The following is a 13,942-nucleotide window of genomic DNA, read 5'->3' as shown; positions in this document are numbered from 1 at the left end:
TGTTAGGAGAGACAGGCGCTTTCATATCATGCTTGTTCACTGAGCATGTGCAGAGTACTTCCAGGCACAGCAATAGGCCTCAGGTTCATGCCATCATGTAGGCCCGAGTTTTCAGCTTCCTCACTTTTGTAAGATCTGCAGCCGCCGGTTGGTCTCTTTGTGATGCTGGCAGGTTACTCTATTCATATATCTTATTTTGAAGGGTTAATAGTCAGTTTGTGGGCAGAAAATCCGTGTTTATTCAGGCTTAGGACCAGAGCTGCATGAGATGGCTTCCTTTCAGCTCCACGGTCCGGCCCCGCCCCCTGCTTGTGCATTCTTAACCCCCAAAGTGCATAACTTTGCATTTCTCTACGTTAATGGGAATGGCAAAATTAGATTAAAAAAGCTGAAAAGGAAATATTAAAAAATCAGCTTTAGCTAAGGCTATTTTAGTCTAAAGCTTGTCATTGTAATTTCAGCTCACTGTGATTTAATAGCTGAGAATCAACACATGAAGCTGTAGCCTATATACCACTAGCTGAGAATTAACACATGAAGGTATAGCCCATATACCAATAGCTGAGAATTAACACAGGAAGGTATAGCCCATATACCAATAGCTGAGAATTAACACATGAAGATATAGCCCATACACCAATAGCTGTGAATTAACACATGAAGGTATAGCCCATACACCAGTAGCTACAAATGTATAGCATGAAGGTATAGCCCATATACGAATAGCTGAGAATTAACATATGAAGGTATAGCCCATACACCAATAGCTGTGAATTAACACATGAAGATATAGCCCATACACCAATAGCTGTGAATTAACACATGAAGATATAGCCCATACACCAATAGCTGTGAATTAACACATGAAGATATAGCCCATACACCAATAGCTGTGAATTAACACATGAAGGTATAGCCCACATACCAATAGCTACAAATGTATAGCATGAAGGTATAGCCCATTCACCAATAGCTGAGAATTAACACATGAAGGTATAGCACATATACCAATAGCTACGAAGGTATAGCATGAAGGTATAGCTCATACAACAATAGCTAAGAATTAAGACATATAGGTATAGTCCATATACCAATAGCTAAGAATTAACACAGGAAGGTATAGTCCATATACCAATAGCTGAGAAGGTATAGCATGAAGGTATATCCCATATACCAATAGCTAAGAAGGTATAGCATGAAGGAATAGCCCATATACCAATAGCTAAGAATGAACACATTTAGGTTTAGTCCATATACCAATAGCTAAGAATGAACACATTTAGATATAGTTCATATACCAATAGCTAAGAATTAACACATGAAAGTATAGTCCATATACTATTAACAGAGAATTTAAACAGGAAGGTGTAGTCCACTATATGTATATTATTAGTATTTTATTTATACTGAAGACTGCATTACACGCATTGTTACCTAGACATATACCATTTGTTTCAATAAGCATTTACTAATTGACCTAACTCTACCTATTTAGTGCATGACCGCATCACTGGCCGTGAAATAGACTGGGAACAGTAAAACAATGATAACATGTAGCACGTTGATGTGGCAGCAGTAAATATGTGGATGGTCATGCATATGAATAGCTGAGTTTGCACGCAGAAGAAAAACTAGCAGAAATGCAGTCAGAAAACAGAGAAACGATTCAGTTCTAAAATCTTCGTAAAATGTTCCAAACCTAAACTCAGATAATACAGTGATTCTTTTGACTGTCATTAATCTCTCCGCTTCTCCTCTATTCCTTTCTTTAATTTCAACTGTGCCCTTTCTAGTTACCCTTCAGTCCTGCAGCTGAGAGTCCCCAATAAAAGAGCCCCCTTTATAACACAGGGGAATAATGAACTCTAGAGACATTCATTCATTGGATTCAAGGAAATGTCCTGACATCTTATGAACAAGCCATAGCTCATTGAAACATCTCTGCGGCTGTGCCTGTGACACCGGGTCTTAACCTTCTCTGTGCTGGGTGGAACTTACAATGCATTGCTTCATGTACTTCAGGGATGCATTCTGTGCAGTTCTTAAAGAAGCCCTGAAATCGAGCCGAATTATGTTGGATATCACAGCTTCTGTAGCGGCATTGGGTGAGATGATTTGCTTGGGGCAAGGCGCCATATTCCCTCAGTCAGTCAAAGGGTTCAAACAGGCGTTCTATTATTAGCATGTATTAAATCAATAATGTTTCACTGAAGGCCAGTGCCTGAGCCAGATGTGGTTAGAATGCAGAGGATTTTTGGACAATCATATGATCTGCCTGATATCCCACAGTTGGAGCCCTACATATGGCGTAAAAAAAAACACACAAAAAAACATTGCAAATATAGCCTATGTATACAATTGCCAGATGTCAGTTTTAACACCTTCATGACTTGGGCTAAGCAAGGTACAACAATCTACTTCTGACAATTAGCACAAAGCGATAGGGATACTTTATGAACCGTCACCGCTACAGCTCTTTGTAGTGGTTATGGTGCAAGGACTCTTTGAGTGCTATTCTCCTATTTTTTGTCAAACTGTTGACAAAAAAAATTAAGATACTTCAGGAAGGCATCCTATATGCAGTTGCCGAGATAAAGCAGAAGATTTCCTTCCGTATTATCTATCCAACTTTGGATGGCAATCATAGAGTGAGTTCATTGAAAAATACTTTTAACCACTACAATGCGCTGCAGAATTTCTGGTTTAAATCAATAATATATCCTGTAGGAATATGTATGTGCAAGTTTGTACCAGACATTCCAAGTTTGCCGAGACATTCCCTAATTCAAAGCCAAATTGCCCTCTTTAGCTCGTTATGTCTCTGTGGGTACTCTTGTATGAATTTAGGTTTAACCTTTAGATTTTTAGAGTAAAAAAAAAAAAAAGTGCATTTAGTGACTATTTGAAAAATATCCTTTTTAAGTAAGGTTTAGATGGTGATTTTCTCTTGGTGCATATCCTAAATGTAATTTGTCTGCATTTGCAGATGACACATAACTAGGTAAACCGAAAATACAGTCTGAACATGATATAACTTCTCTACAGAGGGATTTGGATAAATTGGGGGACTGGGCAGGCAAGTGGCAGATGAAATTTAATACAGATAAATGCAAAGTCATGAATATCGGAATAAGGAACCCACAAGCCACAATGTGCTTTTGTGTATAAAAAGAGGTTTTGTTTTACGTGATCAAAATATAGTTTTGCCTTTTTACAAATCAATGGTAAGATCCCACCTTGAATATGTGGTGCAATTTTGGGCACTAGTTTTAAATAGGGATATTGCAGAGCTAGAAAAAGTGCAGGGGCGAACTACAAAACTAGTAAGGGGAATGGAAAATACTAGTTATGAGGAAGGGATAGAAAAACTGAAATGTTTTTCTTTAGAAACGAGGCGCTTCAGCTAGTTATGATAGCACTATACAAATATATGCAGGGTCAGTACAAACCACTATATGCTAACCTGTTCCCTAGAAGAAATGTATAGCAGGCAAGTGGTCACCAATTGAGACTGGAAGAAAGAGTTTTTTTACTGTAAGAACAGTTTTTTTACTGTAAGAACAATAAAGATGTGAAATTCTCTGCCTAAAGAGGTGGTGTTATCAGATTCTATATATGAATTGAAAACACAGAACATTCAAGAATATTTATAATTTATATGTATGTAAAAAGGTTGTTAATCCAAGAAGAAATAGGATTTCCATTATGGAGTCAAGAAGGATTCCCGCCCCCCCCCCCCCCCCCCTAATTTCTGTGGCCTAATTGGCCCATCTAGTCTGCCTTCTATTGAATCAACAGCATAAAATAGGATTCACGGTTGAACTTGATGCACTTCAGTCTTTTTTTAACTTGACAACTATGTAACAATGTAATGCAATTTGCGGTGCATTATTTTGTTTGCTGGTCTACACAATGTATACACCTATATAGAAATTATGACAAATTTAGGCACACAGAAATAAGGAACGACAAGCGTCATGCTGAGGTAAACTTACAAAATAAAGATCAAGTTTATAACTAATGCAGGGTACATGTTTTGCTAGTCTCTCTCTTTCAGGTGGAAAACTAGTCACACAAATTATGGAAAGTCTTTACAAATCATTGGTCCTAAAAGGGGATATTAAAGTTTTGTTCAAAAGTGTTAAACTACTTCCCTTCTGCAGCTGACCCTGGAATAATCATATAATGCTTATTTATACACAGCTTTTCACACTCTTAGCATTGAACATTTGGTTAAAGGCTCGCTGATTATACCTTCTGCTGTTACTTTAAGTCCCAGTCCTCTTTAAAACAGTGAGTATACACCAATTTACAAGGCTTATGTCTTAAAATAGAGATTGTTATTGTATGCTGCATACCAATGGCTTAATAATAAGCTTTGAAGATGTGCGTGGTCACTGTCTAGACTTGGCTGTTATTGTGTACTTTGGTTAGGCCTTAGATAAAGCTCTGGGAGCTGAAGGGTTAACATTAAAGCAGAACGTTGAGGAAAAAGGGTACTATGAGCTGTTGAATCCAGCTGTATCCTGGCAGATGGAAGGGAACAGATAAAGTACAGTTCTATGAATGAGTATTCTGTTTATAGGGGCACGAAAAGTCAAGGGGGCAGCAGGGATGGTAACGGCTTCTTTTCCAATAGGAATACTAGCAATGCATGTCTGCATCTCATAATAAATATTTATTGCTCAATAATTTGATTATTTAAAAGACAACTGTCACAAATGTCATCAACATCACTGTCTTTAATATAATGCTCATTTCATCAAGTTTTGTAAGGAAACCTATTCTTTGTTAAATGAATTATATGTAAAATAAAAAATTAGGAAAAGCTCATCCCTGCCTTTAGTATATGACTGGATCCTTCAGCCATATACATACAGCTTGGGTCAGACAGTGTTTGAATTTTATAATTAGTTTCTATAGTTTTCACTTCTTCTCTGGAAGGAGTGAGGCAGGGAAGACCACAGAGCTAACTGGTTTTAAACACTCACAATCACAACAAAAGCTGTGCAACATCAACAGCCCATGAGAAGATTCAGAGAGCACTCCAAGGTACCCAAAAGGTGCCCAGACACGGCAGCTCCAGGCCAGCAATATTCACAGCTGCGAATCCCCATATACAGTATCCCCACACACTAGAAAAATCAAAAAAGCTGGGCAACACAAGTATGAAGGATGTTTTATTGTGAAGAACACACTACAATTGTGCAACATTATGGCTATGAAGCGTTAATCATGCTTCATAGCCTAATGGTGCACATTTGTGGCCAGCGAGCTGCATTGGTTATGATGCTTTTAGTTTATTTGTTTTATTTACATCTACTACAGAATTAGAAATAGCCAAAACCAAACATTCACCATTCTCTTAACAACACACTTCCCACACATACATTCTCACATATACACTTTGTATGGCAGTGTATATGTGGGAATGTATGTGTCTAGCGGTATATATCTTGGTTACAATCTTTGTGTGTGTGGCAGTTTGTATATAAATAAAAACTGCCACACACTCAAAGATTTGTCACAGAGATACATACATATGTTTGGATGTATGCCTGCGTGTGCGTGTCTGTATGGGAATGCATATTTTTTTAGCATGGGAATGTGTATCGGCCTCGCAGTACCATTCTTATGCTGATTAACTGCTACGGTCATGCGTTGGGATGTGTGTTGACAGAGTGGTTCGTGAGAAGCAGAAAGGAACTTTAATGTCATTCACCGTGTCAGTACTGTAAGGGTTAGTTATTTAGCTAGTGGCCTGCTCTCTCGTTATTCTCCAGGCCTGGCTTCACACATTGGAATACTTCACAGGAGGAGATTTCAGTATGACAGCTAACCAGGCTGCCGTACTATTATGAGTATGTATTTATGTTTTCATGATGTCCATTCATGTGCTTGACAGTGGCCGCAAGGTGACATAAGGAAATGCTCAAGGCATTTATATGTCGGACATAACAGTTTCTTAGACATAATAGTAAAAAAGGATAAGGGGAAAGGTTGTACCAAAACAATATTATTCTAATGTGCATAAACAACACTAAAAACTATTGCAACAGGATATAGCAAATATATAAATAGAATGATAAAAATTAAAAAAAACAGTGGGTATTGTTATAAAAAAAAGTCCAGTATAGAGAAATAAACTTGCCAGAAGAAACAGCTATGGTATTCTTCAAAGAGTATTCTTCCGCCAGGAGATCGAGGTCAGAAGAAATCTTGGAATTTGTATATAAAAACAACCTTTAGCGTTGTGGATATTTTAATATTGTTAATAAAGGTATTTTGGCTACTTTTATACCGTGAGTGTGCCATTTTTCTCTTTTATTATTATTTTATACTTTTACTTCTCTACTGCCTGGCATCCATTTTTATTCTGTTCCAGTGAAGACTACTCCAAAGAATCCTAGGTGGGGATTATACCACTCAAGCACTATCCATTGAACAGTTCGCTTGCTCAATCAAATGTGAGTACTAATTTACATTTCTATACTCCTGAAGTTTTTATACAGTGAGCACTTGAGCACTATTGCTGTTCCTTTTATCATTTTATGGTCTTCACATTATTGAAACTACCATCAACTTCTCACGTATCCTATAAGTGGGGATTGTACCACTATACGCTATCCATACTAGAGCTGGTCAAAGCTCTAGAAAATGTGAGAATCAAAGAATACCATAGCCGTTTCTTCTGGCAAGTTTATTTCTCTACACTGGACATTTTTAAAACAATACCCAATGTTTTTTTAATTTTTATCATTCTATTTATATATTTGCTATATCCTGTTGCAATAGTTTTTAGTGTTGCTTATACACATTAGAATAATATCGTTTTGGCGCAACCTTTCCCCTTATCCTTTTTTACTATTGTATTTATTGTGTGGGGCTAAGATTAGGCCTACATCCTAAAGTGTGCTGCCTACCTATCTAATATTCTAAACTTTATTTGGTTTGGTTGATCAGCTCTGATCCTTTTGTCTGTATCTCCTATCTTGTACAGTTTCTTAGACATGCCTAAGAATGCCACACTTCAAAACACCAACAGTGTTATTCACTAAAGTGGCATTTAATTAAGGACAAAGTAGCCAAACTGGATGCATAGCTGACTTGAAGATTATTTTCCATCTCAGCTACTTTGGCTTTAATTTAAATTCACTTTAAATTACAATTCTCAGTGATTAAAGGAATATAGTGCCAGGAATAAAAAAAGCTGTATTCCTGGCGCTATCGCTCCCACCCCCCCCCCCCCTTCTTTAGCTCTCTGTCCTCCCGGTAAATAATGGGTTAAAAACCCTTTATTTACTTACCTGACCCCAGCACCGAAGGTTGAAGCTCTGACTCTTCCTCTGTCCAGCGATAAGCGGGCTTTAATGCACATGCACGGCAAATGGTGCACGCGCATTAGAACTCCCCATATGAAAGCATTGAATTAATACTTTCCTATGGGGAAAATCTGAGGCTGGAGGTCTTCATTTAGTGCATGAGGACGTCCAGCGTCAGATACTGGACCAAAGGCCCGTTTCAATCCAGGAAGCCCTCTAGTGGCCACTAGAGACTGACTTAGTGCTGCAATGTAAACAGTCTCTCTGGAACTGCAATATTTAACATTGCAGCACTAAGGGCAATATGGACACTGTCTACAGTGGCCCTTTAACCCTGTGTGAATCTGCATCTTTCAACCCCATATATTACTTGGACCATGTCCACAAAGACATATGCAAAAAAGGCTGTTTTTCTGTACTTGCCCCAGGGGGAAAAGCTGCCAGTCCTCCCTTAATTATAACTGAAAACTGGAAACAAGTAAATGTGATTCCTTTATTAATATCTTTATTGGACAGCCAAGTGGATATATAGTGTGAGATTTTTATTACACACGGCCAGAAACAAAGTCTTTGATCATCTTCAAGCTATAGAACCTACAATCTTTGTAGGTGCCAAAACTCTCTCACACTTTTATGGTGGGATAAAAAATTTAATAATCAGCATATTATTAAACTTATACATCAGTTTAATTCCCATATATTTTTGTAGATTGTGGAAAAGTTCTCTTAATTTAAACATTTGGACACAAGCGGATATTATTTGCAATCATAACACATTACACATCCTGGTTCCATGTGAAAGTGTGAAGATCTTTCGACACATATAGAGACTGGCTACAAAAAAGAATATATTTTACACCTGTCTGTTACATGATCAAAGGGTCGTTTTATTATTTTGTTTATAGCACATACTGTTTATACACAATGCATTGTGTAACTGTTATTTTAAGACATTTGCCTTGTTCCCAAGCATTTGTCTCACTTGCGAGGTTGAGAAGAGAGCTTGACTACCATATATGTAAAAGGTATCATCTTTACTTGCCTCCTGTATTTCTACAGCTAACACAGTAATATTCTTTATTCATATAGTTCTGTATTGTTTAGGTGTAACATAATACCACTCTTTGCCAATTTTTTAATCTTCATTGTCATTTCAGTTTTCCTTCAAGATAGCATTATGCACATCTTGAGCATTACAATCAATTAAATGGCTAAAGTGCCAACATAGTAAAATCCCAGCTACAAAGCTACAACACCAGTGCTAAACCTATCTGAAACAACACAGTCCTTCAAACAAAAATTGTAAAAAAATTAGAGCAAAATAGTAGCAAACGGTGTAGCTTGCAACTGTTAAAGTCTTGGAAAATAAACTTAAATATAAACAAGCACAAAATAACATGTTTTGATAAATATTGAAATTATAGATAAGTTAGTCAAACTCACACATAGTTCATCAATAAGTGTCCTACATAGTGAAAAGTGCAGCTGCGTCATTAAAAATACTCCTTTATTTTCCCACTCAAAATGAAAATCATTCAAGACAGACAAGTAATGGCATATTAATTTACATATAAGCATAGACAAGCTTTTATCTCACAGTTCGCGATCAACGCATTTCGTATGTATTCACAAATATTTTATCAAGATGTAAAATGTGCACACTAAAAACAGACTTAAGGAATACTCCAGGCACAACTTAGTTGTTATAAAGTTGTAATGGTGCTAGGAAGCACTCACGCTGGCTCATCTTCAGGAGTTAAAGTGTTCACAAACGTTTCTCAAGTCACTTTGGGAAAGGAGAGCCACAGACTGGCTTAGAACGCTGGCTGACCACTCTCAGCCAATCAGTGGCTCCCCTTCCCGCAGACGCCCTAAGCTTTTGTTTTTAAGTAAATATAAAAACAGAAAGATCCAGTGCTAGAGTACAGACTTTGTGGTTAAACAATTCACGATCTTGATACAGTATCTGTTAATACATACAACTGCATTGATTGCGAATAGGAAAAAAGTCTGTACACTTACACAGTATGTGAGTTAATATGCCATGACTTGTCTGACTTTTTTTATTTATTTTTTAATTAAGAACATTTTTTAATGAAGCAGCTGCACTTTTTACTATAAAGGACACTTTACTGATGAATTGTAATGTGATGGTATTGGAAAACCCTGAATTATGTCCGATAACTGGAAACAACAACGAGTAGTGGAAAGCCTATTTTGACCTGTGTAGTTGGTCACTCCTTTGACTCTAACTTCTACCATTTAAAAGAAAGACATGCACACAAAAAAACATCATGGTGACACTTTTCTATTATTATTTAAATACATAAAGGGAATCAACACAGTAAAGGAGGAGACTATATTTATTTGAGGACATTGTCTTAAATTAGAGGGGAAAAGGTTTAAAAATAATATCAGGAAGTATTACTTTACTGAGAGGGTAGTGGATGCATGGAATAGCCTTCCAGCTGAAGTGGTAGAGGTTAACACAGTAAAAGAGTTTAAGCCTTTTGTCGTTGAAAAAAATAAAGCTTTTTTTTTTTTTTTTTTTTTTTTTTTTAAACGGTCTCCTTAGTTTTTTAGCTGGCTCCAAGATTCCAAGCAAAATCTGTCAAGCACTCTGTTAACGATGCTAGTAATAATTAAAATTAAACGGTTTTAGAAAAATCAGTTGCGGCAGTCATTCAGACTGTACGTTGCAATCTAACAATAACTGTCGCCGAGTGCGGAGTTATCATCTGAGTGATCTTCTACTGTTTTTTGCGATTGTTGTAAGCAAGTGTTGTGATTCATCTCCGTCACGGGGATTTGGTACAAGATTGAACTAAACAGACAGTCTTGATTTTACTAAACACAACCGCACACAATAACAGCAGTCTTTGTTTTACCGAACACTTCAATTATTCGATTACACAGATGCCTCCCCCATTTTTTTTATATAAATATCGCGATTCGACTGTATCTAAACTCAATTCTTAAAAAAGCCATTATAAAAATGTTAATGAGGAACATCAGACATCCCCACTAACACCTTTGCACCTCCCCAGGGGAGGCACACCTCACGCTACGGAATCTGTTGGCGCTATATAAATGGCAATAATAATAATAATAATTAAGAACCTTAAACCTTTAACTTGCTTCATTCCCTTTTTTAAAAACAATTTCATTAATTATGTGTTTTTATATCTGCCCACTCTCCCTTCTCCATTCTAAACAGGACATATTATTTCCACCATGCCTTTTTTGGTATGTATCATAACATTTTAGGTCTGTACACCTTTAGCAGAAACAGTTTATCACTATAGAGAATTTCAATTCCTTAGTAGAAACAAGTAAGAAATCATTAGTACGCTTTCAAATGATCATCTGCATTGTGCATACACAGTGTTTTGCTAGGAAATAATAAAGAATATTACAACAGTGGTTTGAGTAAAAAGGGACCCACATTGCGTTCAGGAATTTACAGGGCATGTATACATGGTTGGTGAGGTTTATAAAAAATCTCAGCTCATCAAGTTTAATGCTTCGTATTTCCTGTTTTTGTTGATCCACAAGAAGTCAAATGAGGTAAATTTTGCTGGCAATAGGGGAAAATATCCTTTGAAACCACAGTTGAATTACTATGTTTAAAAAGCACATGTGTTCACAAATTTAACTTAAAACTGTCGAGTAGACATCCAAATAACATTATAATTTACTTGATCAACTTCTTTAAAGAATAGATCACAGTGTCATCTCTTAGCGTACATTACCTATTGGTGCTAAAAATTCCTTTAAACACTTTCCATGCAAAAAATGAAACCGATAAATAAGTAGCTCGGCACATCTATTGTGGAATGAAACAGGAAGCATGTTAAAAAGGCGGATATTATTCAGTGCTCCCTAAATCGAGAATCGAGAACAGTCCAAAGGTAACCAGGAATCTGAAGGACAATTTCAGAAAGTAACTCTAAGAAATCAATGCTGCAAACTCAGACATAGCACCCAGTAATGTTTTGACACAATTTGAAGGAATAAAAGTCAATAAATCACCATCTCAGCGATCTAATTCAACAGAATTATCACTGCTTGACCACTTACAGAAACTGTGAACTGGTTTGTTAGATTGAGTGCCAAACACTTACGGGTACAAACAGTTAAAGACTGATTTTTTAGAAGAATGGTTGGTGAGTCACTTTCAAATATCATTAAACATTGGCCTACGTAAGGTATTTGCTAATACAGAGTAACATGGTGTCAAAATGAATGGCTATTTTCCTCTTTTTCTCTTAAGGTATTACTTTGTTTTATTGTCATAGTATTAATAGATTTTTGTACTTTACTTTTTGCTGAGGACAACTAAATACAGAATACTCACAGGCTCTGGAGGGGGTGGGGGAGGAGGCTCCTTGATGACCTACAAGACAAATATAAATACCATGAACACCAAATCAAAAATGCATGCATCACCAACAGTTCCAGAAATATGAAGGCATATAACACAGGTTACTGCATTAGGTACATTAATAAACTGAACTATCTTACTGGTACAAACTACAGTGTTACAAGAGGTAACACACGCGTGTAACAGTTGAGCCAGCAGGACATGTTTTAATAGCATGGGTTATGGTAACACAGCAGGTGATATATTACAACAGTGGTTGCCAAATCAGTCCTCATGGCCCACCAACAGTCCAGGTTTTGTCAGTATGTTCATTGGAATAAATTAGGTAAATACATAAATCCTGGATGGAGGTATATCATCATGGTGTTTTCATAAGTTAACGTTTCCAGCAGACAGAATATAATCAGCATAGTAATAGTGATATAGCATAATTAGTGCTCAGTACATTATACGATGTTAGTGAGGTCATTTCACTATGGTAAATGTCAACTGTCAGGTAAGTTATACAGAATATATTTATATATTATGCGTACCAAAGCATGTTACTTACCACGGTGCAGCACAGTGGCCAAAACCACCATAGTAGAGCCAGAAGGAGAAGCAGGAATAGAACCAGAAGAGCAATGAATAGGATGATACCGGTGTGCTGTGTGACAGGAAGAGTACTTCTGTTATTCAGTACTTTACATTTGTTTCTGATTTGGTTGGCAGGAAACATTAAACATTTTGGCATGAATGTATCAATGTACATAAAGGGCCACTCCAAGATGAATGCCCTAGTCCAGTCTCCCAGTAATGGGGCAAACAAATTTGCAGAGCTGCAGTACAGTGGATGCCAAACCCCCCAGCCATTCACTGGCTGAGAGTGTAAGCTCACCACTCTCAGCCAACAAATGCAACTCTGTGAACAGCATTGACATTAGCCAGGTTTGAACTCTTGTTCTGGGCTGGATAAGGACCGCAATGACGATACCGGAGGTGGAGTAACAACTTGGAAAAGGGTTAAACTTTGTATGTGCAGCGTTTCACTGTGAAAGGCTGCACATACAGTCTCCAGGCACCATGACCACTTCAAATTACAAAAGTAGTACCCATTAAGTATCCTTAAAATTTTCTCAGGACCAACTTGGCAGCTAAACAAGCCAGGTTTTCTGATAAGGTCAATGTAAAATCTAGTTGTCAATTTCTTCCAGGTATCTCTTTTGAGATGATCTTTAACCTGGAACAAAACAGAGCTTTTCCGCAATTGGTGCAGTTGAGTTAAACCCAGCTCATACCTGTTTTTTGGTATCTCGAGATTTTATAATTACAGTCAATGGATACTGAATTCTTAGTACACACATGTGTCAACTGAATATTCTACACATGTACTTAAGATACTATGATTACTATGGCATGGCTGTGACTGTACTCCAGAACATTCGTCACAGTCTACAAAACAAATAGCATTTCCAGTTGGTCATCATCTAATAATTATTAAATTAATCTATCACTTCTAATATTGTTGTTTTTACTCTTGACCTTGGAAAACACTATCCGATATTTCAAAGGCATGGTTATATAAGAACCATAAGAGAGATTGGGTAAAGACTCAGAAAAAAAAAAAATCTGTAATCAAATTTATAGCTGAAAGAACTACACACGTGATTCTAATATTTTTATACAATTTACAGTACTGCGCAAACAAAGGGGGATGTTTTCAAGAAAGAAACAGTTTTTGATTTTACAATTTGAAATGCAGGCAATGCCAACATATGTCTTACAAAGATGGCAATCTGAAATTTGGACAAATATTAGCACTGTCTTGTGCCTTAAAAACTGTATAGACTGTATCTTTACTATCATCACAGCTAGTCTGTACATATACTTACACAGTGTGTGCTGGTGATGCCCACGGAGCTGGAGATGAAGGTGAGACCCATATTCATGCTGACCTGCAGGTACACCACTCTGGTAAAGACAATACAACAGAAACAGTGATGAAGTGTATGGCAGGAAACAGAAAATAAGATCAGTATTCATCTCTTTAAACTCTTCCGCCACACCGTATGCCTTTAGGCATGTAGTAAGCCCACATTCATTTCCTAAACACACAAATCCCCTCTGTGTTTCTGAATCACAAACATCCTCTTTATTCTAATCTTAATGTTATTTTAATGTCTGCTCCTTTAATAGAAGGAAAAGTTCAAATATTTGTGTTGCGAGTGAGTAGTAAAACGGACGTGTGTCACTGCAA

At 37.0% G+C, this 13,942-nt stretch overlaps 1 protein-coding gene across 2 annotated transcripts in view; it reads right to left on the bottom strand.

The window, feature by feature from the left end:
• ANTXRL (ANTXR like) overlaps nt 1-13,942 on the bottom strand; it is an 83,631-nt gene that overhangs the window by 16,888 nt on the left and 52,801 nt on the right. For both annotated transcript variants that reach the window (XR_010085675.1, XM_063434779.1), the window contains exons 12-14: nt 13,578-13,656; nt 12,257-12,352; nt 11,680-11,718 (exon numbers count right to left, since the gene is read on the bottom strand). Coding sequence is in view for 1 of the 2 variants with exons in the window: in XM_063434779.1 (XP_063290849.1) it covers nt 11,680-11,718; nt 12,257-12,352; nt 13,578-13,656 (214 nt within the window). In the remaining variant the exon portion in view is untranslated. The remainder of the gene's footprint in view (nt 1-11,679; nt 11,719-12,256; nt 12,353-13,577; nt 13,657-13,942) is intronic.

Source organism: Pelobates fuscus, chromosome 10 (assembly GCF_036172605.1).
Source record: "Pelobates fuscus isolate aPelFus1 chromosome 10, aPelFus1.pri, whole genome shotgun sequence".
In the NCBI taxonomy this organism is placed as follows: domain Eukaryota; kingdom Metazoa; phylum Chordata; class Amphibia; order Anura; family Pelobatidae; genus Pelobates; species Pelobates fuscus.
The sequence above is the reverse complement of the archived record's forward strand: the minus strand, read 5'-3'. Positions and strand labels throughout refer to the sequence as shown.